This window comes from Anopheles stephensi, chromosome 3 (assembly GCF_013141755.1).
Source record: "Anopheles stephensi strain Indian chromosome 3, UCI_ANSTEP_V1.0, whole genome shotgun sequence".
In the NCBI taxonomy this organism is placed as follows: Eukaryota; Metazoa; Arthropoda; class Insecta; order Diptera; family Culicidae; genus Anopheles; species Anopheles stephensi.
The window spans coordinates 36,011,631-36,035,805 of record NC_050203.1 but is presented as its reverse complement, the minus strand read 5'-3'; the positions used below and the strand labels follow the sequence as shown (position 1 = coordinate 36,035,805).

At 45.4% G+C, this 24,175-nt stretch overlaps 1 protein-coding gene across 7 annotated transcripts in view; it reads left to right on the top strand.

Annotated features, from left to right (window-relative positions):
* The window catches only part of LOC118509700 (protein rhomboid), a 116,927-nt gene extending 93,063 nt beyond the window's left edge, over positions 1–23,864 (top strand). For 5 of the 7 annotated variants that reach the window (XM_036050773.1, XM_036050777.1, XM_036050775.1 and 2 more), the window contains 6 exons: positions 13,272–13,384; positions 13,685–13,802; positions 18,837–18,979; positions 19,070–19,191; positions 19,312–19,458; positions 19,585–23,864. In XM_036050773.1, coding sequence (XP_035906666.1) covers positions 13,272–13,384; positions 13,685–13,802; positions 18,837–18,979; positions 19,070–19,191; positions 19,312–19,458; positions 19,585–19,895 — 954 coding nt within the window. In that variant the 3' untranslated portion in view covers positions 19,896–23,864. The remainder of the gene's footprint in view (positions 1–13,271; positions 13,385–13,684; positions 13,803–18,836; positions 18,980–19,069; positions 19,192–19,311; positions 19,459–19,584) is intronic. The other 2 variants (XM_036050772.1, XM_036050771.1) reach the window with 1 other exon arrangement.
* The last annotated feature ends 311 nt before the right edge of the window (positions 23,865–24,175 follow it).

The window sequence follows — 24,175 nt, the reverse complement described above, 5'->3', positions numbered from 1 at the left end:
AGGACATCGGGGATCGGTGGTGGTAGCGAGAGAGAGAGAGAGAGAGAGAGAGAGAAGAGTTTTTATGTGCAATGCACGAATCACCCAAGAATATCCGTGGTCGGAAGGTTTCCCTTCCCCCTAAGATTGGAGGAGTTCGCATGGCAAGCAGGGAGTTGAAATTTATTACATCTCTCTGGCCCCCGTAACCCAGACTGAAATATTGTGGCCAGAGGAAAAAAATATACGCCTTTGCGGGGTGGATTTAGTAGGGTGGCCGGAAGTCAAGCGAATGTATGTGGCCCCCGTGGTAAGTCCTCCAAAGTTTTGGGAAAATTGATGATAGCCGAGTGCACTGTCAAGGATTATTGGTACTTCTTCCTTACTGGAGGAAAAACCACCGGTTCCTATAAGGCATTGCATGACTTCGGTGATATGCCAAATTGTTGTGTAATTTCACCGTGGATAATAACTCTCTACTTTTCAGCATAAGTTGGCGTGTTGAGGCAAACATCTTTTACGGTCCGTATTTTGTTGAAAAGTTTTGTTGTTGTTGTTTTTGCGAGAAAATGATTACCAAAAATTTTCCCCACCTCGTCGCTACTTTCTCCTCGGTGTACTCTTTTTTATCAGTTTCCTCTACGACTAGTCTCTGCAAAGCTGCGTCAGTTTTATCGTGGTTTCGTAATCGTCGTGGGATTGTTTGGGATGGGCAATGGAAACGAAATTGTCTCAAGTTTCTTCCCATCTCCCACTTTTGTTGCGAAAAACCATTGTTAATCGGGGGTTTCGTTTTTATTTCCGAATCAAGTGGAACCGAAAAGAAAACCCGACACACAAAACTTACGGCACATCATCATCACGTTTTGCTTGGACGTCTTCCGTTAGGGAGACGTTTTGTCAACTTTCTTTCCATTTCTACTGTGCGATGGGAATTAAAACACAACTCCGCGTCTAGCTGTGTTGGGCTGCGATTCACAATTACCGTGAGAAATTGGTGTGATTTGAGGAGGAACTGACGGAAGTGGTATTTATTTTCAAAATACGTTGTGGATGCTTCTTTTTAGACAACATTTTGGCATGTGAAGATGTTCCAACAGCATCGAATTTTACTGATATAGTTGGTACTATTCTCAAATATCTATTATAAAAAAGCTTCTTTAAGATCAATAGTAAATGATTCAATTTTATATCGTTATTTGCAAATGAAGTACTTTTACCACTCTACCAACTCGAAGCTGTAAAGGGTGATTTTCAAAGAAAAGTGGAAAATTGAACCACACACACACACGCGCGCTCTCATGTCAAAACCCGCCACACGAAAGCGCCACACCACACCGCACACAACGTGGTGTTTCTCCCACACGTTTCTTCCGGTTCCGGTTCGTTGCACAATGCTTATGCGCCATGTGCACGCAGATACGTATTTGTAGCTGTATGTGTGTGTGTGTATTGTGTGTGGTCCAAAAGATATGAGCTACATATTTACGTAGAAGTGAAGGTTTGTTTTTTAATTGCATTGCATTGCTGTCTATGACCCTATGGGAAAGAGAATGGGACCAGCAACGCGTGTAGAGACAACCCACCCCGTCTACTTCGTGCATTGTGTTGGTAACGTTCGAGGCGAGTTCTCTGTTGTGCTCTGCCGCGTTGGGCTTGTTGCCGGTAAATTCTCACGAAATATGTTTCCATCTTGTATTCCACCCATTTTCAGTAGTGGATATTGAAGTTATATTAGTTTGTTGGTCTTGTCTATTTCATATTTTTTAGTTTGATTTAGTTTGAGCTCACTAAAGTTGAGTGTCTCTCTAGTCAGTCGGCTTTTGGACCCTTGGACTGACGGACTTTTAAAAGACTTTACGAACTTAGTCACCAGGTGTTATTGTTATGACGAGGCCATACATGCTTCTGAACATCGCCTGGAGAATTTCGTCTGTGCAGTCAGAGCCCTGTCTATGTCCAGTATTCTTACGCCACAAGTTAATCACGAGTCATCCGAAAGAGACTGGGAATTTCACAGTGTCACCACACTCCAAGTTAGGAGAGTAAAATTCCATTCCGATGTGCAAGGATTTCGTGACGCAGCCACCAACTACTTACTATACACGTCAGTCCTCCGGTGGTGATACATCTTAAGCTCGCGCAATCGAAAGTGATTCGGTTAGCGAATTGAACAGCAGGTAATGCTGTCCTCCTTTCGCTGAACGGATGACGGTTACGACACACGGCGGCGGCGACCTTCTGATACACGCCGGCACGTGCACACTCGACACATATGACTCATGGGCGTCATTCAACGTTTTGCGTCTCCGATCACCACACTACTCGGGGAATTCCGCCGTTCTTGACCTAGTGCAACATACACACACACAGCTCTCTGTTGGAGAAATTTTAAAGAAAGATCGCTGAAATGTCTATTTTTTTACACGGCGAGTTTCAAACGCAGCGTACCCCGCACATCCAGACGCTGCTGAAGCGCGTGCTCTCGACGGTTACTTTTAATTTCTATCCGTCGTCGTTTCTCGCTCGCCGCGGATCTTTGATAATGATCATCTTTTACTGGCGTTGATCCTCGTTTTTACCTAAGCGTGCGGCGAGCGCGCGCGCGCTCTTGGGGTTTGCCCTTTCGCGGTGGCTTGATATTCGATAGGGGGTTTTTTTTTTGTTACTTTGGTGGGCTGGTCCGGCAGGTCTCCTCCCGCAGGAGCTAATAGGTCGAGATCATCGTCAAGATCATAAAAAGGCGAAGAAAAAGGTGTTGTGTGTGAGTAAGGTTTACAATTAAGAGACCCAGGCTGCTCGCGTGTCCGATCGCTCCTCGCCGCCGTATATGTGTTTTTGACCGCGGGTCGGTCGGCCTTGTGCCGAGGGAAACTGTCGATCGTGCCGCGAGAGGTCAGCGGTGAAGATGCAGAAGGGAGGCGAATTTTCACGCCCATTTTCTTCACCGCGCTCGCCGAGCAGAGTCCGAGGTCGGTGTGTATCCCCTTAGGGGGGGTGAGTTAGCTGCTCGTTGTTGCTACTACTCTCAATCCCCAATCACTCAATCATGATGATCACGATCGCTTGGCGGCGGGTGTATAGAAAGCTAACGCGCGCGCGCGCGTGGCCAATACGTGAGGAGGGAAATAAGGGTTTTGCTCTCTGGACCTCTGGCTTATTTTATGAATGAACCTAGTGCCGAAGCTGGGATCTACCACCACCACCACCACGTGGGTAGTGTTCGGTGTTGGCCTTGGCTGTTTTCTAGCAAGCACGACCGGTCTGAGGACCACCGCCGCCGCGCGCCCGAAGCACTCGTTTCCATCGCGTAACCGCATGTGCGGAAGGTGGTAGCGCCAATGACTTCAGCGTAAAAATGGTGTGTGGTGTGTGGTGTGTTTGGTGAGGCGCCGCTTCTGAACTCTCGCTCTCTCTTTCGCCGTGCAACTCGGCTTAGATCTTTAATGCCCGGAACCGAGAAGGTGGTTTCTGTTGGTTGTTTGATTTAAACGCCAAATTAAGCAGGCCCTCTCTGCTGTTTAGGAGGTCCCAGAGTTTGCGTCCACTTAATGGGTGTCATTATTCATTCCACTCCAGACACAACCACCTCACTAACTGGTGGTACTTTTTTTACGTCACCAGCAACCGCTTCGGAGTCCACGCCAACGTTAATTTGATTTTCACCCAGTACAGTATTTTACCCCTCCAGTAGTACTGTCTGCTCCCAGGTTTGCAAATTGTGTTGGTAAATGGGGTGGTGTGACCAGCAAACTGTTTTCTTCGACCTTGTGCCTAAATTGATCTTTAAGGGTAATAGAATGAGCGTTATTAGAACGTTACTGTTTTTACTTCCGTAAACGAAGTTGTACTTCCTGAGACTGTTGGGAACAGCAGTGGATCATCTAAACTTGAGCTGGCTGTAAGGCCCTTTCGACGACAAGATCTCTTGCGAGTCGAAGTCTATTAGACGAAGTGATCTCTTGATCTATCAATGCTTCTTTTTTTATAGCTAGTGGCCTCTTGAAAGACTTGGTAGATCTTTTGGTCCCTTCGAAGTGATCTCTTGGTAGATGAGATACTTGGACAACAAATTTCGACTTCAACTGCGAGCTCTTCTTGAACCTATAGGTACTTCGAAAGGAAAGAACCTTCTTGGACGACGATATCCCTCACACAGAAACGTCTCCCTGGAAGATAGCCCGTCTCAGAATCCCTTTGCTCGATGAGGAGACCCCTAGACAATGACGACTCCACTCCACCGTTAAACCTGCGCCTGACTTCACTATAAAGGTGTGAAAGCATATCACAGCCCCCTTCTCGCGCGCCCCTCGTTGCTCCACTATTTTGCGCTCTGATTCATACGGCTTTCTGTTTTTGGTTTTTGTTTTCGCTCCTATTTCTGATTCTACGCTGCAAAAGTTAATAAAACCCCGGCCCCCGGCCCGCCAACACCGCCGATATATATGGTCGTGGTGGTGTGGAAAACCGTAACGGCAAAAGTAAATACTGCTCGGCCTTTTTTTTTTGCGTTTCGTTTTTAGTATTGCTCATTAACAAAACAGGAACAACACGCAATGCAATTCCCGTTTGGTGTGCGGGCACGCTTCGTGCTTTCGCGTTGATTGATGCGCTTGGCTGCGGATGCACCTGTATGCGTTGTGTTGTCACGCCCCGTGTAGAGTGGAGAGGATTGTTTTGATTTGCCGTTTTTCATTTTGCCCAAATAAAGTTCGTATTTAAACCGTGAACTTTGTGTTTATTTTGCAGGTGGGAAGTCCCCAAGTGGGAGGAGGGGCTGAGTTTGGTAATTCGCAATACCATTTGGTTATATTTATTGGCACGCTTTAATCGGAGTGCCCAAAAACTGTTGCAGCTGTGAAAAACTTGTTGGAAAAGTTGCGTCGAGTGGTGAATGCATTTAGTAGATACCCATCCGAGATTGGGCCGAGCATCAACTCTCGACCAGCAGCTCCATCAGTCAGGGGGGGATTGTAATAATTTTGCCGTACCGTTACTGCCGCGCTTTCAGTGAGTGTTTACTATTATTTTTCAGTGGCATGAAAAATACTGGCTGGCGGAACGACACCCTCCTATTGTGTGAGCATTTCGCATTGTACCTTTTCCGGGGGCCTTTTCCCTCGACCGAGAGTGCATATATCGTGATAAACGTGTTGCATTCCATTAAAGTTTTTGCTCCCTTTTTCACTCTATGGGGCCTTTTGACGCGTTGTTGGTTTGTTGGCGGCAGCCGCCGCTGTGGAAAATAGAATGCTCGAGCTTTAGCTCGCCAGTTTTCATCACACGGCGCCCGATCTCTCGACGGGTTTGTTGTTGTGGGGTGGTGGTGGATGCACTCCATTTACTGTGCGCCTCGCATTCTTTTGTGAACGATGCATTTTGCTTTAGCTTTTTTTTGGTTGCTGTTGTTGTTGTTGTGTTACGCTTTAGTTCCCATCAATCGGGGGTGGGTGGAGGGTGGGGTGTATGGGACGACGACGCGTTGGGGAAGAGTTCAGTTGAGCAGCAGCTTTGGGCAATCGCGTTTCATTACGATTAACATTTTTAATTTATGCTAGCGCGCAACCCGATGATTATGGTGTGTTTGCAGCAGCCTTTGCAACTGGTGGTCAACTGAGCCCCGGTAGTTAATTGTGCTCGCTGACTCGCTTGTGCCTCCCGCCAACCTGAGAATGGATGTTTTCAATCTCGTTCCTAACTATTAACCAACGTTCTACGATTTATCACAATTGAAGCGCTTCTCTCACTGTGTTGACGCCCAAAGTTTAGAGAGCCCTCCCCTCGTCTGCTGCTGGCTGGCTGGCCCGGGCGAGAGATGTTCTCGGGACACCTCGAGACTTCTCGATGAGGAGGTGTCGCACCCGTCTGGCAAAGTTCACAAGATGTCATCCGTAGGTCGCGTCGTGTTGGTGCTTTGTGGCCTACCTTTTCCGGTGTGGTTGAACCGCATAGGCGACAGGCGCCGACGAGACACAGGCAGCAGAGGAAAAACAACACCAAGAGAGCGCGACCAAGTGCTTTTGTGAGTAGGTGATCGCGACATGCTGCTGCCGCGGCCCCTCATGGTTGCGTCCCCGTACTTTACACGTATGATCAAACAGATCGCAAAGCAGCAAGATGCGAAGGAGAAACGATCATGGTACCGAGTCGAGAAAGGAACACGTTTTTAATATGTGTGTGGGCCCCACATTCGTTGCGTGGAAGGATGAATCATCCTTCCCGGGAATGGTTTCGTTTTATGCTGAATTGAATATCCGAAAACCTATTTATTTTTAGGAGTAAGTGAAGTGAAGCTCGATTGAAATTGAAGCAAATGGCTTTCCTACCGGTGATTAGCTTGGTACATCCAATGGTAGAGACGGTAGCGGCGCTTGGTCTTGCACACGACAGGACTGGTGATCGAATCCAATTTTGGAATAGCTTTTTCTGCCTGCTATAGAGACAGATTTCGAAGGCTGTCTTTTGAGGTGTACTGAGAAATCAAAAGATGACATTAAATTGTTATTTGCAATTAGTTTCCTTTACGTCGTTACTCACTTGCTTTACTTTTGTTGCAAGTTCTCTCAAAACTTACGTGAGATCCATAACAACAAATGTTGACAATGTCTGGTTGAGTTATGGGAACAAATGTTACTCAGTTTTAAGTTCACTGTTAAACTCACCAACAAAACCCGGTTATGACTCAAAATAGCTGTGCTTAGGAATGTTTTTATTTAGAAGAAAAATAAGTTAACACTAGCATTATTATGTCACTGTTTCTTGCACAGTTCTAAAATTGGGTCATAACGTGCTCATTTGTTTCTCCGTTAACTTTCGACGAAGTTTGAAAATTAGGCCAGTGTATCAGACGGCCATTTGGATTAATTTGATTCTATACCATGATGATTGCGGTTTGACAAAAGGCGCAATGTTGACGATTACGATTAACGGTTAGACATCACATTAATGATTTCTTTCCCAGCGCTCTAAATTTGGTTCGTTATTTACTCGTTCCTGTCGGCTCGTTCCCATGCACCTTTAATGTGACCTGAACCAAATTAGTTCAGTTCCATGGCCAATCGATTGTCTAAATCAATTTTCGATGCGATCTTCAGATTCGGTTACGCTCAGAAGATTTACCGTTAAACGGTGAGAAGACAGTTGAAAATCCTATTGGGGAAAATAAGACAATAGAAGAATATGTTTAAGCTAACTAATACTGTTACATGTTGACGATCATAAGAAATACATTTGAATTGTATGTAGCATCAAAAGACAGACCCTCCGAACAACTCTGCCTGTTTTTATCTGTCATGAAGTGTCAAATAAACCATTTTCTGGAAAAAAATTTCCGGAAGCAATGACAATCCAAGTTTTCCGCGCTGAACCGAAACTGAAGAAAAAACTTTTAAACAGCAGCTAACAGATCAAGAAGCGTTGATCTTTGAATTGTTTTCCTCCCCGCAAACACACAAGATCACAGTTTTGGACGCGTTTTGATGCCAAACAGTAGATAGATGACGATGCGGTTCTTCTCTTCGTTGCACCGGAGAGAATGACTGGAAAACGGGGACCAGGAGGCTCTCTTCTAACTTCTTTTCGTTTCGGTTATTAGCGAGGCTCGAATGTCGGAAGTCTACACGGGTTAGCAAGGCGTGAAATTATTTCGTTGGTCGGCATCTGCGTTGGTTTCATTCTTACTATTCCGGATCGATATGATGTCTCGAAATAATACGCCTAATTTTAATATGCTTACCCCATTCTTGGTGCAAAACGGTTTTTTGAAAAAATGTGATGCTTTAAATTATGCTGATAGTGAGTATAATGTACCTAATAGAGGAGAAAGAATTAATGTGGCTTTGTACCTTTAATACCATCCCTAACTATCCCTAATGTGTGCGTACCATCCATGTACGTTAATCCTGGGAAAAGCGATTAAATGGAGGTGTATTGTTACACTTGGGTGGTTGGTGGTCGGTCGTTCGGGTCCCTCTTTTCGATGATGTAGTCCACAAGAATTTTCAACCCCTTCCCGAAGTCTGGCACGGACGGCGCATGGAATACATTATGTCGTCTAAGTGAATATATTTTTGGGAAGTTGTGTGGTGTGGGTCCACCGAATGCTCCTTTTAATATTCTACTATTTACACCATAATATTTTTACAAATAATGCTTCAAAACTTCGTGCCGAGGGTCAACAGACTGGTAAAATGCACACCTGTCCTGTCTGTCGGACCTTTGTTGGTGGTTGGCATTGTTCATTATTTTCCGGGGAAGCGTGTGTGCACCTCCGATAGGTTAGGTCCTCGGGCACGTGTGTGGTGTGGTGGTGGCTATAATATATCAAATTATGTTGCAGTTACGCCGCCGAAGAAGGATACGCGTTTGACAGCCGAACGTGATCGAACGTAGAAAAGCGACAAAATAAGCTATTTCGGGGAGAGTCTGGATGAATTGCACCTGTTCAAATTATCAACACGTCCGAGTAGTGGTGGTGGTGGTGCTGTTGTCCTCTTCTCCTCGTGAAGTTTGTGTATAATTATCTGCTTTTTACTGAGCGTGTCTCTTTGGTCCCTTTGGTCTCACATACAGAGACAGAGTCGTCCGGTTCTTGACTTGAGTATGTCATGGAGTTTCGATAATTGGTCGTAATTTGACCACCGGAGCTCGGCGAGAGAGAAGCCCCTAATCGAAATTTCCGAATCCGGAAGTATGTAGGTATTTTTGCCTCTTCTGGAGGAATCCCTTGATAGAGACGAGCCAGCGCGCGCACTGTGTTTGATGTAGATAAGAAGGCGCTATTTTAGGTTTAATGTGAATTTCCTGTTCTACATTCGCTAGGCGCAGCTTTCAAATGTAGGTTGCAAGAATTTCTCACCTCCGGAGGCGATTAGAGAGAGAGAGAGAGCAACGTGTTTCGACACTTGGGACATTCCTCAATTCTTCACTAGAGGATCGTTTGTTGTGATGGACATTCATATTTCATTCCAAATACATCCTGAGCGTCGCCACTGTCTGGTAAAATGATAAAGAAAAGAGTTTGCAAAGCGTTCATCAGTTTACAATTTTCAAGTCAACGCGCATCCTCCAGGTATTACTTATTGAACTCCAATGTTCCGTCCTGCCTGTTGTAGGTAAGGGCATCGAGTGGATGAGAGAATTATTATGTGCGGAAAATCTCTTCGCTTACGCTTCATAGCTCCAATTATAGGCTTTGTTTATCTCGCACCCGTGGATTGAGGTAGTTAATAATAGCTGGTAAAGAAAATAAACTATTTCTTCCATTGGTTAAGGGCATATGATGATGCCGTATGGTTGGCAGTGGTCATGCCGTTTCCTGGCATGAGTAAGAGGGCACACACAGCACAGAAGCAAGCGGGCCAGGCAGCTATTAAAAAGAGCCGCGTGTCGCTGCATACCACCTCTCCCCCCTCGATGGAGTTCGATATACTTGATGATGATCGGCTAAATGTGACTAACAGCAACAACAAGCGCAACACTGGTCAAGCAAACAGATGCTGGGGGCTTCTGCTTACGGAACCCGTTCGTCGAAGAGAGCTGAAGTCTCTAACCTCTTGCGCCCCCCACATCATTAATCAGGTCCAGACGGTGGCGGCACGCGTGCGCTGCACTAGGTGCGAGGTGATATGAACCATGTAAATATTGTAGGCTTATGTGTGGATTTGATCTTTCAATTGGTTATTTATTTAGGGCACTTTTATGGATGGTGCGGTTGGGGAGATGATATTTTTTTTGTTCGTGTAGGACTTCTGTTGGCTTTTCTGAGCAGCAGCGGTTTAATTAATTTGTCTGATTGCTCAATTATGAAACGTGATTTGATTTGGCTTTGCTACTCTGAAGCTATTACTTGATAGTTGATTGTGGAAAATATTAGAAATCGTTTTTCAATATTCATTGCGCCTTGAAAATGACTTCAAATTGAAATTTGGTCGCTTCCGGAGCTTAGTTACTGCAAGGACACACAAACTCTTCAGAACTTGTTTCATGCCTTACAAGCATTCAATCTCCTTGGAGTTCGAGTTGGAGCGTGTTTTTGGACCCTTGTCGTCTCCTTTGCGCAGCGAATTTTCTTCGGCGATTCTGTTTTGCTTCTTCACACGTCCCCGGCGTAATTTTACGCAATCTACCATTGGCGACCGACATCATCGTCGTCGTCGCCGCGTGTGTACCGAAGATAACCCAATTTGCAATTAATTTCAGGAATTCCGTTTTTTGGTGGCTTTCTGTGCCTCCAATACACAGAAGGCATCGTTTCTTCCACCTGCAAGAAGCCAGGAGCAGACGATTAGAGCGCCTCGACCATGATGTTGCGGGTGTCGCGCTCGCTTGGACCAAACTGAAGCATGCAAATATTATGCCTTGCGTCGTCTGGATTTCTCGAGAAGGACACACTTGGCTTTCACGAATGTGTGTGTGGTTGTTTTGAATAAGCGAGAAGCTCACAATGCGGAAAGATCATAAAAAAATGCTTAAATTCAACATTACAGAACCAGTATAAAACTGCACGATCGCGCGCGGGCACTCGTCAGACGAGAAGTGGATGTCCTGCCGAAGTCTCGCGCTTTTTCCCAGTGCCGATCTTCTCGCCCTTTTGGGAGAGGTCGAGAGGGGAGGATGCAACAACGGTGGTGTAAATATATCCGAAAGCATTTTCGAGTCAGTATATGTAAAACCATCTCTCGCTGCCGCCTTACTTTGCGTGCGTGTTTTTAAAGGCGCCGCTGCTGATGTGCGTTGTTTCTCGAAGGGTTTCTTTTATTCTGTTCGGTCCACGCGCGAAGGACAAACGCGCCTTGTTTTACCCATCAGCTGTCAAGCTGTGTGTGTGTATTGAAAGGGGAGATCCGCCGGCTCCGGCTGCTCTTACCCACTCGATGCTGCCGCCTACTGAATTTCGGCTTTTTCGGTCGATCCTTTCTTTTTGCGCCCTCTTTTTTTTCTTCTTCTCGCGCTGTGGTGGAGTCGCAAGTCACAGACCCGTGAAATGCAGTTTTTCATCAACTCGCGGCGTCCTGTTGAGTGCTTTGAATTATTACACTTTGATAATAGGAGGTCGTTGGCTTTTTGTGTGGTTGGTACCACGACGACGAATGCGGTTCTGAGCGATCCTCGGGTATATAGAGACGTTTCGCGGCGACTTGTTACTACTATTCGGCAATAGGGGGAGCATTATTTGAACGTGGCGCAGCGCGCGCAGTAGTGTGTTGTGTGTGGAGAGTACGGTTGCCCGTTGCTAATGACCGTTTTGCATGCACAGTATCTGAAGACGGCATTTGGCGGGAGTTGGTGGGGGCGCACACATCCCGGGAACAAGTTGAAATGCCAAGCGAAGAATGGACGGAATGTGGGATATCCACATTCCTAACCCTCGTGAAAGTCGGGACATTAACATATAAAAATGGAGAAAGAGAGTACCGGCAAGGGATGGGAGCATAAAAACCCTTAGGTCTATTTGATTATTAAATAATTGAATATATACCTTCACTGCAGCACCGCATTAGCTAGAAAGCAGTCTTTTAAAAGGAAAACGTTACATTAGCGCTTAACGCAAATGCTTTAATTTCGTGCAAATTTTACAGAACCTTTGCCCTTGCTACTAACTTTCGTGCGTTTCCCCCATCGTTACGATGGGAAAAATGGTAAAGGAATGTGTGTACGCGCGCGCGCGGTCCTCTTTATGCGCCATCAATCATTATCTCGCGATGATCGTGTGGTCGGTCTTCTTCTGGCTGGCTACCGGGATCTCTCCAACCAGAGTAGTTATTTGTTCTTCTCACTACCATCTCATCTCCTCCAGCTTTGTGTTGCACGTCGTTGGAAGTTGGCGGCGTCGAACCTAAGGAAAAGTGCATGTGGCTTGAACAAACGTTTAAACAAGTGGTCAATATTGCCATAATTTTCTTGTTCGTACTTCGTCATCCTGGTAGCAGCATAATAAATTGTACGTTAGAAGAGCATGAAGTTCATTGCAAACGTTTCGGCAAATGTGGTGTGTACTTTGCTCGAATGAAGTCGTCGTTGATGCAGTAAACTCAGCAAGTCGAAAGCCGATTCCTCACTGGGACTGTGTTTAATTGTGGTTTGGAGAAGTTTGGTGAGCATAAAATTTGATGATTTCGCAGGAACTCTTGTGTATCTCCAAGCATCACCATCACTACCTTTGTGGAGTTCAAAATGCCAATTTGTATCACGAAGTACGTCTCAGAGCTCACTCAAAAACCTGAACCTCCCGAACTGACAATAGCTGTGCGACGGATTATTTTCTTCTAGCAGACCCCCTAGACTGACGTGACTGGCCCATGCTCTCCTATAGGAGGAGCGTGAGGTAAACTAAAATAATCTAGTAAATCGCACTGCTATTTTGTTTTGGAGTGCCCACCATGGTGTAGGTCCTTAGCCCCGTTGGTGGACACACGCGGCACAAAGTGGAATCGAAAAACTTGTTAGGGGATTGACATTTAGGTGAGATGATGATGATGATGTCACGGTTCGTGATGTGATGTTTGGCTCTCTGGCTTGGTGGTTTGTTACACGCACTGTGTAATTTTTGTTCCATCGTAAATTGCAAGGTGTGTGTTGTGTGTCTAGAATTTACAGGCTACACTCTTGACGGGGGGTCAATATACTCGGGCGCCCCAAGTACACTCTCCCTACTACTATTCTTCTTCATGGTGACGATTATGATCGAGGTCCGTCGTCTTGGTAGACTCGTCCGCTACTCATTCGCCGAGCATTCGTTCGTTCTTATGGGTCCGATCGCAACTGTGGGTGGGATCTCCTCCAGTCTAGGCCCGTGTGGATCACTGTGTTTACCACGTTTCCGACGTTCACCATCGTTCAACAAACAAAAATGACACAGTTATTTAAGCTGAGAAATTTCCGATCTTTGAAGTTGCGCTCGCTTTTTGTTGGTAGGTTCCTCTATACACTCTTGATCATAAGAGCGGGCTACCGAGGGGTTAATATTTTAATTGCCTTAATGTATACTTTCTCTAAAATTGTGTGAAAACATGTACTATTCTTGCGAGAGGAGGAGGAACACCCATTATTGCATTGTGAAACGAAAGTGGTTGTGAGAAAAGCGAGCAATGATAAGCTCTGCTGTACGACGGTGTGCTAAACGGCGGGATGATCTGGCCAACGTTGTTCGCTGTAACGTGGGAATAGGAAGGAATTGTCTTGTTTGTTGGGTCGGTTTTTTTGCGCACCGCAGCCGCCCGGTTCGTTTGTTTGTTTGTTCTTCCTGCAGACAATCAATCTAATCAGCGATCCCACTTCTTCTTTCTCCACAGATGAGCGGCAAGCGTTCACGTAGCTTCAAGTGTGCAGTACATCATCGCGATCGTGAGGTTTGTTCCGAGAACGATTTTCATCTGATATTTGAGGATCCACCACTATTTCGCAGGTAAGCAACAGCAACAAGCCCGGGGTTGAGGGTTTCCTCGGGACCGTGTACTGTGGTTGAAATTAAATGTGCGCACAGCCGACATCACAACCACCACCACCACCTTCGATTCGATCGCGACTGACGGGGGTTTTGTGTGGGCGGTTGATCGTTGTGGATTGAATCGAATAATCGTAATGCGTTGTCGTCGTGGCGAACGCTGTGGGGACACATATGCTAATTCGTACAAAAAGGCCTTTGATTTAATTTTATATTTTCTTCTCTCCCTCTCTCTCTCTCTCTTTCTCTTATTCTACCTAGAATGGTGCACGTAATTGCAATGGAAGTGCTCCCCGAGGAGCGGGATCGAAAATATTATGCAGACAATTATTCATGCTGTCCGCCTCCGTTATTTGTGATACTAGTTACAATCGTCGAGGTATGTATCATTTCTTTTCGTACCAATGTTTCAGCAGCACACGCGCGGGGTTTGGTTTTTGGGTGGCCGGAAGGGGGGGCTGGGTGCGTAGAGAAGGACTGCACCGCATTCCAGGGTTATGTTGCATCGTCGTGCAATAGCGCGACATTGAATCGTTGGGGCTTTAAATGTTGGAAGAGCAACAACAAAAACCAATTCTCTGCAAAAATAGGTGTTCGTCGCTTAACCGCTCGATGCAATCGTTTGTTTTTCTGTTCACTTTTTTGTGTGTGCGGCGTAGTAGCGTGCATCTTTAATCTAAAGCTTTCATGAGCGATCTCAATTTCTTTTAGGCTCACTCCTCAGAAATTTGAATCGTCTCCAAGTGGTGTGTATATCGTCTTCCAGAAAACCATTCAGTCGGCGGTCGGGGTATTTGCGTTTCTCACGTTCTAGTTTCGGGCACAACAGTACTCTATTTACTGTCAAACGACGAGGGATCTTACACTTTAAATTACCATCCGCAACACTATCAACAATCGCCTCCATTCATGGATGCAATCTTGTCAGTTAAAAACCCTTTTCGAAAAAAAAGTTTTAATAAATTTCGTATGAATTCTTTGGTATCAAAACCTTTATGTACATTTTAATGTGCTGTTGGAATTCTTGAAACGGTATGAGCATATTTAGTTATTGTGGATTCGTGCCTTCCGCTCACCATCACAAACACACACTGGGTTTGATTGAACGCCAACCGGATGTTGTCATTCTTTGCTGTCGTTTCTTTCGTTTCCGATTCTATTCATCATCGTGCTTGCACGGGCGCATATGATGATCGAAATCCCATCAACATTGCAATGCATCGTGTGTGCGCACGACGTCCAAATTCTCTCCAACCGTGCACTGTAAAGCGGTAATGCACCACACCGGAACGCGGATGGAAAATAAAAATCGGAAGGAAAAGGGATGAAACGCCAGGCTGAAGACCTGACCTGTTCCTTCAAATAAAATCTCGACGAAGTCGGTGTCGTTCAGGATGGATCCTGTTTTGTCCCTCTTGTCCTCGTTCTTAGAACTAGCTGAATATGACCATAATGGAAGGAGGCCAGACACATTAAAGCCACCTGTCAGCTGCCGCTGAGGTCTGGTCTGAAGGTTCGGTGCGCTTTGGATTATGACGAATAAAAGTACTTCCGTTTTGTGAGGCCGTACCGCACTCCTTCCATGCTTCCGCTTACGCCTCTTCCTTCCGATCGATCGAGCTTCCTCTTGGGTTGAATAGCATTTTTGGACCATTATTGCTCACAACTGCACCACAAAAAAAAAAAACAGCTGTTCTATCTGTCCGATGCCGTCTCATGTGCAGCCGGTGTTTTCATCCCGTTGTTTGTTGAAAACTCCACAAGAAGGAGCAGAAAAAGGTGTAAAATGCTCAAACAATGCGCCCGTTAATCCAACGGCCAGCGACGAAACAAAGTACGAAGCAGAAGGATAAGTGCTGAATCGTGATATACCAATCATAACTCCAGCAGAGCCAACAGCAAGAAAGCTGCCGAGATTCGCCTGCTGCTGCTGCTGATTGTTTCGTTCCACTTGGCAGATTCGCTGGACACCGGGAAGTCCGGTGGAGGATGATGCACCTGCCTGCACCCGAGTAATGAAGCGCACGCGACCTCCAGTACAAACTCGACAGAGCACAGCAGCGCCCTTTTGCTCCAGTTGGTTTTAACTCCGCGTGATGACGGCATGAAGAAGAAGAGGAGGCACAAATTGTCGATCATGAGCCGGTATAGTTCTTATGCGTTGGGAGATCGTGTGGTGGTCGTGCTGGCAAGGATGGTTTTATGTGCCAGCACTGTAAGGCACGTGCTCTCGGGCTTGTTTTTGCGTTTGCTTCAGGATATCCAGAACCGCACACTTCAATCTTTAAGCAGGTGATCTGATTACCTTAAATGAGGTTGTTATATGTGGTCGGAAGATATATTTATGGTCTTAGGTGCCAGACAAACGGCGAAAGGTGACATCTGTTGCTCCAATGTCTAGAAATGTTTTTTTCCTTGGTGTTCTAAGCGAACTCTGTTATTATAAGAAATGAGAAGAATTTTTATAGCTTATCTCCTGACACATTTAAAGTTTAGTAAATATCTTTTAAAAAAGTCGGCAAACTTTGAGATATCCTTCAAGAACTGTTATTGAGTTTTTGCCACACGCCGTACTGCTGTTTGATCCTTATTGTCCAATACATCCGCCACACAATCAACCAGTACGGATAGTTTACTTTTTTCGAAATTGAACCAGCAAAAGGTGCTGAACTCTCATCATTGCTGAACACACATCTGCCCCTGTGTAGCGGGAACACGAACATCCTGTGTCCGGATGTAACCTGTGAGGAAGAATTGAGGATGCGCACAATAAAAAGGGATGAACCGAACCGAAGCTCGGAAATTCATTGTAAAAGCGATCACGTACAATTGCGCACTGGCAGACCGAAGTGAGACCACCCCTGTATTGATGTGCGGTTGGGTGTTACCTACAGCGCTGTTTCCTCTTCCTCTCTTTTTCTACATAGAATCCCGACGAAATGTATATTGCTTTACTGGAAAAGAAAATTTATTGTTATGATTTTGCGTTTGTCTACTAACTTGGTGACAACTCATATTTTCTTCGGCACACTTTTCGCTTTGAAAGATTTGTGAGTGTGTTTTTGGGCCCTCCAACTATTAAAAGGGGAGGTATGCTTGTTGGACGACTACAAACGCTCCTAAAACGTCCACCACTGGCGTTCCGTGTGACCAACGCCTTCTGTAGAGCGGGGAAGCATGTGTTTTGAAATGTTATTAATGATTTTTACAGCTCATGATCACCAACAGAAAAGACGCCCCATTTAGACGCTGTGCCACCCTTCAAGAAATTCTTCGCAAAGGTTTGTTTTGGGGGGAGTAGAAAAAAAGCTAATTAAAAAGCTAGCAGTGGCGTCTATGCTAGTGTTGGCTGGTTCCTCACCATAGTTACGTTTGAAAAGGGATTGAGCGGAACCGGCTAACTCTATCCAATATCCATCCTCGTGGTGGAGCTGAAGATATTAATTAATTTTAATTAGACCATATAATGATTCCGGCAGTAATAGGGTTTGTTCTTGATCGAGTTATCAATTTAATTAAATAACCTGCGAAGGTATCAAACATAGCTGAAATCACGCTCACGCCTGTTGCTGCCCAACTGTAGAAGTTGCTTAAATGAGGATTGCTTCAAAAACAGTCTTGCGAAGCATAATGATTTCGAATTGCTTTTTTTCTCTAGCTCGAAGACATTTTACTGTTTTTTCGGGAAGAAACCTTAAAGATTTTCTCACTGGCCTGATTGTTATTGTGGAGACACGACGACGACGGCTCGAGCAGGTGGACCATAACAAATGGTTCCCAGTCAAGCCCCCCAAGTTAACCGAACCTGGGCGGACGACTGGACTTTGAACAGGTGGACCTGGTCCGTCTCGGTGTCCATATTCCATTCGGCGAAAAGAAGCTTTTCATGCTGCCTGCCTAGCGGTGGTGTGTTGTACACGGTCGTGTGATTTCCCGTGGCCCCGATGGGAGTTACGGTTAGCGAGAGAGAGAGAGGGAGAGAGAGAGCAGTGGATGGATTAAGAACAATAATTTTACCACGCTTTCGGAAGTCCCGGGGAGAAGCGGCTTATGTGATGCGGGGGCGCGCAGACAATTAGTTCCGTGCGGATTGAAATCATCATCAACCGTTGCGAGATCGCACCCCGCTCACACACGCACCCGCTTGTCGGTGGAAGGGCGGGCGGGAGTTGGGGTTGGGTGTTGGGAACCCGAAAAAGCAGAGCGCCTTCTTTACTTAGTTTTATGGAGCAGTGGAAGAACGTGTGCGTTTCGTGAGTACAGCATTAGGCCGTTGTTAAGCGTACGGTACTGTTACTGCTTCAATTGTTTTTCGGGGGGCCATGTTCTGGATTTTCGGCACCGCCGTAGCTTCCATCGGTTCCGCCGTCTGTCGTCGCTACTCTGCTCCTGCTCGGTCGAGAGGTTCTCGTCGATGCTTCTGGTGTGGCACGGATCATCATGGATCATCGTGGAGGATCAAGAGCAGGGCGCCCGCGTGTGAGATTTAGTAGCAGACACAGATCAATAATGCTACTTGGTGAAGCTTTCAACATGCTCACCAACGCCTGGTGGTACGTAGTGTTCTCCGTCTCGAACGCGTCGAATTTCGAACGAATTATTGCAATTATTCCGTAATACATACTATTAGCGGATAATTGCTGTTTTTGCTACTGAATTTGAAGCAAGTCTAAGCACAGAAGAATTCCAATATTATCTTCAATGAAAAAAGAAGGGAATGCTCAGCATCTTAATAAGATCATTCGTGGCGATGGATGATCCTCCTTGACCCGAGAGATTACTAAGCGGATGTGGTAATTAAACTACAAACATATACAATCGAATGAGGAGCGTCTTATTGAAAGTCAATGTCAATCAGCAGTGTGGGCATTCTTGATCAATTGGTGATCATTCATATCGATCATATCCGTTCCTTGTTACTATGCTATAGCACTAGAGAGATCGATATGGGGAACAAATTTCTTTTTATCCATTAACTTAGAAACTGATATATCATATCCTCGGAATAACTTCTAACATGTACAATACGAGAAGGCATCTGGGGGAAGCAGCGCCAAATCAAACGTTCATTCACTCGGATGAGCTTCATTCAGTTTGCCCGGCCACACCATTCTCCACACTCTTAATCGATCGCGATCATCCGTCTGGTTTCGCGTGTTTGTTTAACAGAAATGCAACAGTTTATGCAATGCTAAATATAGCTTCTGCATACCTTACACCGGTTCATTCATGGTTAATTCGGGGAAAGAGACCGGTATCTTCTTTAATCCACCGGATACGGAAACGTACGTCAACACACGCCCAAGCCAAGTTTTCACACAACATTTGATCTACTTTTTGTTTGCCCTTTTTGGTGGATGTACCGAGCGAAAATACTAACATACCATAACATGCTTCTCCTTTCCATTTCCAGCTCGGGTTCTTCATCTATCACTCAGTAACGCTAGGTCCAGCGGATCCGGCGGGTCCGGTTCCGATCGATTCGATGTTCATTTACCGACCAGACAAACGACAGGAAGTGTGGCGATTTCTGTTCTACATGGTCCTACATGCAGGGTAGGTAGTTTGTGTTTATAAAGTCCAAATCGTTGATGCAACTCAAGGCACTAATTTTTTCTTTCTCCTTTTGTTTTTAACACAATGCAGATGGTTTCATTTAGGCTTCAATCTAATCATACAACTCCTCGTTGGGCTACCATTGGAGATGGTACACGGATCAGCAAGGATAGGTTGTGTTTATCTAGCGGGTGTACTGGCCGGTTCGTTAGGTAGGTTTTTGAAGCGTTTGCAGCCTCAACATTTTATCATCAAACATATTCGCTTTTCTGGCTGCGATTTTACTGACATTTGTATTTTCTTCTACCTCCATTTGTTTCTCTTTCCTCCAGGCACGAGCGTATTCGACCCGGAAGTATATCTCGTAGGAGCGAGTGGGGGTGTGTATGCCCTGCTCGCGGCCCACTTAGCCAACGTAATGCTCAATTACCGCAATATGCAGTATGGCATTCTACGGTTACTAGCGATATTTCTATTTGGTAAGTTGATTTTCCGTTCTCTTTTTTGGATATCTCGTTTTTCGTCTGTCTCATGTAGCTGCTATCTTAGTTTTGTACTAATGTGTCACATTTTTGCGGTTCTTTCTGTTCTGTTTCGCTCTTTAGCGTCCTGTGATGTAGGTTTCGCCATCTATTCCCGGTATTCGGTGGAACCGGCCAGTGGGGCACCCTCCGTATCGTACGTGGCGCATCTGACGGGAGCCCTAGCCGGGCTCACGATCGGTCTGCTGGTGTTGAAAAACTTTGAACAAAAGCTGCACGAGCAGCTACTATGGTGGGTGGCGCTTGGGGTGTACGCTGCCTGCACGATCTTTGCCATCGTGTTCAACCTGCTCAACACCGTCACCGTGCAGAGGCTCGAGGAAGAAAGTGAAGAGGTGTTCAAGCAGCATCTGTTCACCAACTTCGGTTTCTAGAGTGTGACATCCCCCGCTCGGAGGATCCCTCCCCCCCTGCTCGAGATAAGCGACCCAAGGATCCCGTTCCTTCCAATATCCAGTGTCGTGAACGTGCGGATTTCGGCACTGGGTGTACAGACCAGATCCTGAGAGTGCGTTCAAAACGCCGCCTACCGTTCCCACCTGTGCTTCTCTCTATCGCGTCGTAAAACGAGAATATTATCCCGCGACAGACACACACTCTCCAGGATTGTCGGATGTTCTGGATTAAAGATAAACCCTCAGTCGCAAACAATACCGCCCATCGCGAAGCCGTTCGGGAGTGAGTAGTGCTGGTGATGATGGCTTTTTTTGGGTGTGAATAAGTATGATTTGTAATCTACAAACAAAAAAAAACGTCCAAAGAGTTGACCGTCGGCGTGCGTGTGTGAAGCTGCTAGGAATCAAAACGGGAAACCACTGTTGCTCTTCGCCGCCACGTGAGAGTGAAAGTGGTATCTAAAAACACACGGGTAAATCAGCTCATACTACACACACACACCTCCACGACGCCACCGCCGCCGCCGCTGCCGCCGTTCTCCGTGTCGGGAAAACTCAACACACCTCAGCGACTGCAACACTGCGAGAGTATGGAACACTGGAGGAAGTGCATACCTAATGTGATTGTACATAGACTTTATATTTTATTGATAAATCATCAACTACTACGCATCACCAAAGGGGAAGGATCATCGCACTCAACCATCGTCCTTCCCCGCGTGACCGAAGGACTGCACCTTCCTCTAACCAGTAGCAGTGTGTGTGTGTGCGTGTGCGTGCGTTAGGATTTTCCGGGGAAGTGTGCAAACTACAGTGGCCGATCGAAATCCAAACTAACATACCAGTATACCAAAGACTGTGCAGGGAGAGCGACGCGCAATCCAGCGTGTCCCATCGTGGGTGCTGCTGTTCCCTGCTGACAAACTCCCTGACTCCTTCGGCACCACCTCCCCAACTCCAAACTTGTTGCTGTTGCCGTCCATCGTTTTCTTCGGCACCGTTGCATCCATCATTTCAATCAGCGAGCGAGAAATGAAGGAGGAAGTTAGACCATGCGCGCCGTCATCATCATTTGAGTTCCTTTTTTTTTTCACTACCTATATACAACAAACTGCCAAACGAAAGAGCGAATCCGGATCGCGGATCGATAGCGCGAATGTGCAACTGCCCCTAAGTAAGTACGCAACCATACACATAGTAACTAACAATCAACCAGCCGTCCGTGTCACGATGAAAGAGGAGTAAAAAAACAATCACACACACACACCTCACATTCACATCACTGCCGCCGAAGAGTGAAACATTGAACCGCGCGTCGCCTTTGAGCCTCGGTTCGAGTTTAGGATAGATAGCCAGAAAGCCAAATGTAAGCGAAATTAATACCATAAACGATGCTACGCGCACCCAACTCGCCAGGTATGTGTAGTATAGGAAGCAAGCACGGAGACAGTAGTAGCTACTAAGGAAGGAAGCAGGGACGACGACGACGACGCGCACAACGACGGGTCAGCCCGGAAATTAGTGGAAAAAGAAAAGACACAACGACTGGGTTGCGTGTCGCGTGAAAATTTATTTATTTTGAAATAAAAATTGACCCGTCGAAGAGGCTGCTGCTGCTGTAATAATTGCAAACAGTGCGAACAATTCGGGAGCGAAGGAATTGAGGTTAGAAATTTAACCCGGCAAAAGATGGGTTTTGGGGTTTGCAAGGAAGGTGTGTGGTTTCTGCCGTCTTACCCGCAACGTACGTACGTGTTAAGCAATACGTTGTTTGTTGTTCAGTCCGGCGTGTGTAGTGTTGTAGTTGACGCGTCCCATATGATATCCTAGCAATATGGGGTCTGGAACGAAAGACTAATCCGCAGAGTGTGACAAAGATTTAGAGAGGGAGGAAGGGAGAGGGAAGCGTTAGGAAATAACAAAATGGAAGTACCGAAATGAGGGAGAGAGAGAGAGAAAGAGAGATAGTGAACAAGAAAGAAACGCGATAAGATAATATTCAATAATACGGAACATCACCAAGTCTAGTCAAATCTCTACGGAAATATTCTAATTATTGTATTGTATTCTAATTATTATTATTATTATTATTATATTATTATTACTATTACTATAATTAAATTACACACTAACTTAACTTAAAGCTCTTTTTGCTTTCCCTACACACACACACCAGAAAAGAAAAGGGTAAACGAAAGGAAGAACAAAACGGTGCAACTATGTATAGGAGCGAAGAAAAAAAAGAAAAGGAAAACACCAACACACACACACACAAAGCAAATAAATCAAAAATCAGAGGTATTATCATGGAAAAACAGCCACCAAATCAAACATCCATGCCCAATTCATCATCCATCCCCCCTTTGCTGAAATCGATGTGATGCGTGTGGATCGATGGCATTTGATAGAGAGCGCAAGCGAAAGATCGAGTGAACCAACCCCCTTAGTTTCTCGCGAGGGTGGTGGGGTTCATCCAAGCAAGAAGTTGAAAGCCGAAAACATCACAACACTGAACTGAAGTCGAAGTCGAGCTGTCGTAACGGTAGAACAGAAGAAGGAAAGTTGTTGTTGGAGCTATCCAACTGTGCTAGGTAAAGTAATTTATTTATTACACTTGTTTATTCAGTTCTCTAGTACCGAATTCCCTTTGACCTTTGACCCCCCTTGCACTACTTTCCCTTTCGTTAAGCGTCTTTCAATTTGCCACTTCGGGCTGTGTGTGTGTGCTGTTGTGGGCAAAGAAGCCAAGCTTCTCTTTTTTGCCCTGGCGCCACAGACCGTTCGTTGCCGGTGCACATTAGCAAATGATGCAAATGAGAGCGAGAGAGGAAAAAAACATCGACAAATGTCCCCCGTTTTAGTAAACTGGGGGTGGGGGTTGGTTTATGTTCACGAGACCACCCCCCCCCCCCCCCAATCCAGGTAAACGATCTCACTAATTAAATGAAGCCCAAAAATCGATAGCATACCTCGTCTATAGTAGGGAGAGACAGAGCGATAAAGTGAAGGAGAGTGGCAGAAAAAGGGGGAGTCCGCCCCCTTGGGTTACATCCAACAATTGTGATGATTTGCTGACAGACACACTCACACCAACAATAGAATCCTAATAAGAACTCCACCAAGACTCTATGATGGCGCATCTCTAGTTTGTTTTTTGTTTAATTTTTTTCTCAAAGGACACACCAAAGATTATTGAACTCGAGAAGAGTGAGCAAACGAACTTACGTGCTAGTTAACGGACTCACACACACACACTACACTATAAATTGGGAAGGGATTATTTATTTTTTTGTATACAGAAAGCGATAGGGAAGTCCACTTTTCGTATTCAAACATTAACATTCAGCGGTTCTTCAGTTTTGATTTAATTTACACCACAAACCCCCTTGAAAGATAGCAACAAAATGCCCGTCCACAAAATTCTACTCTCACACACACACACACAAGAAAAGTTCAAACATCCATCATCGTCCCTCCATATACCAAAATGGCCTTTGCAGGAAAAAAGAGAAAGAGAAAGAAGAAAACCTATACAAGAATAAAAAATCACAAAAAATAGATGAGTAAAAAGGGCAATCGGAAAATACAAACAAAGAATACAACCAAAATCAATTCACTAAACTACTTCAACAACAACTACTACTACTACAACTACTACTACTACTACTACCTAACAATCCTCTCTCCCCGTAATAACGATAATATAATCCATCGTGTGGTGGTGAGATTTGTTGACCTAAAAAAGCTATTTAAAACTAGAAAACAGTAAATAGGATTTTGCAATTAGTCAGAGAAAACAAAAACAAAAAAACAAACAAAACAGAACTCAAATTGTAAACTCTACATCAACCTGTGGAACCTTATACCAATGGAAATATGGTGCATATAGAAGACGTTCTTTTTTTCAAGAAAATAATAAACAAAAGCAAATGCATTGTAAAAAATTAAGCAGATCGGGTTCGGGTTTTTTTTCTTGCCCCGTATAAGCTGTGTAAGATAATAGATAATATCACACATATGTAATTTAAGGACGGGTTAAAAGAGAAAGAGAGCCATCCGCGACTCGCTGAGATGGATGCTTCGGGGACCATCCTCTATAAGTCAAGCCAGATCCCGGCATACGCTGATGACATAGACATCATTTGTTTGAGGTTCTCCTATGTAGCAGAAGCTTATCAAAGGATCGAGCGTGCGGCACAGAACCTCGGGTTGGAGATTAACGATGCGAAAACCAAAATGATGGTGGCACCACCAGCGGC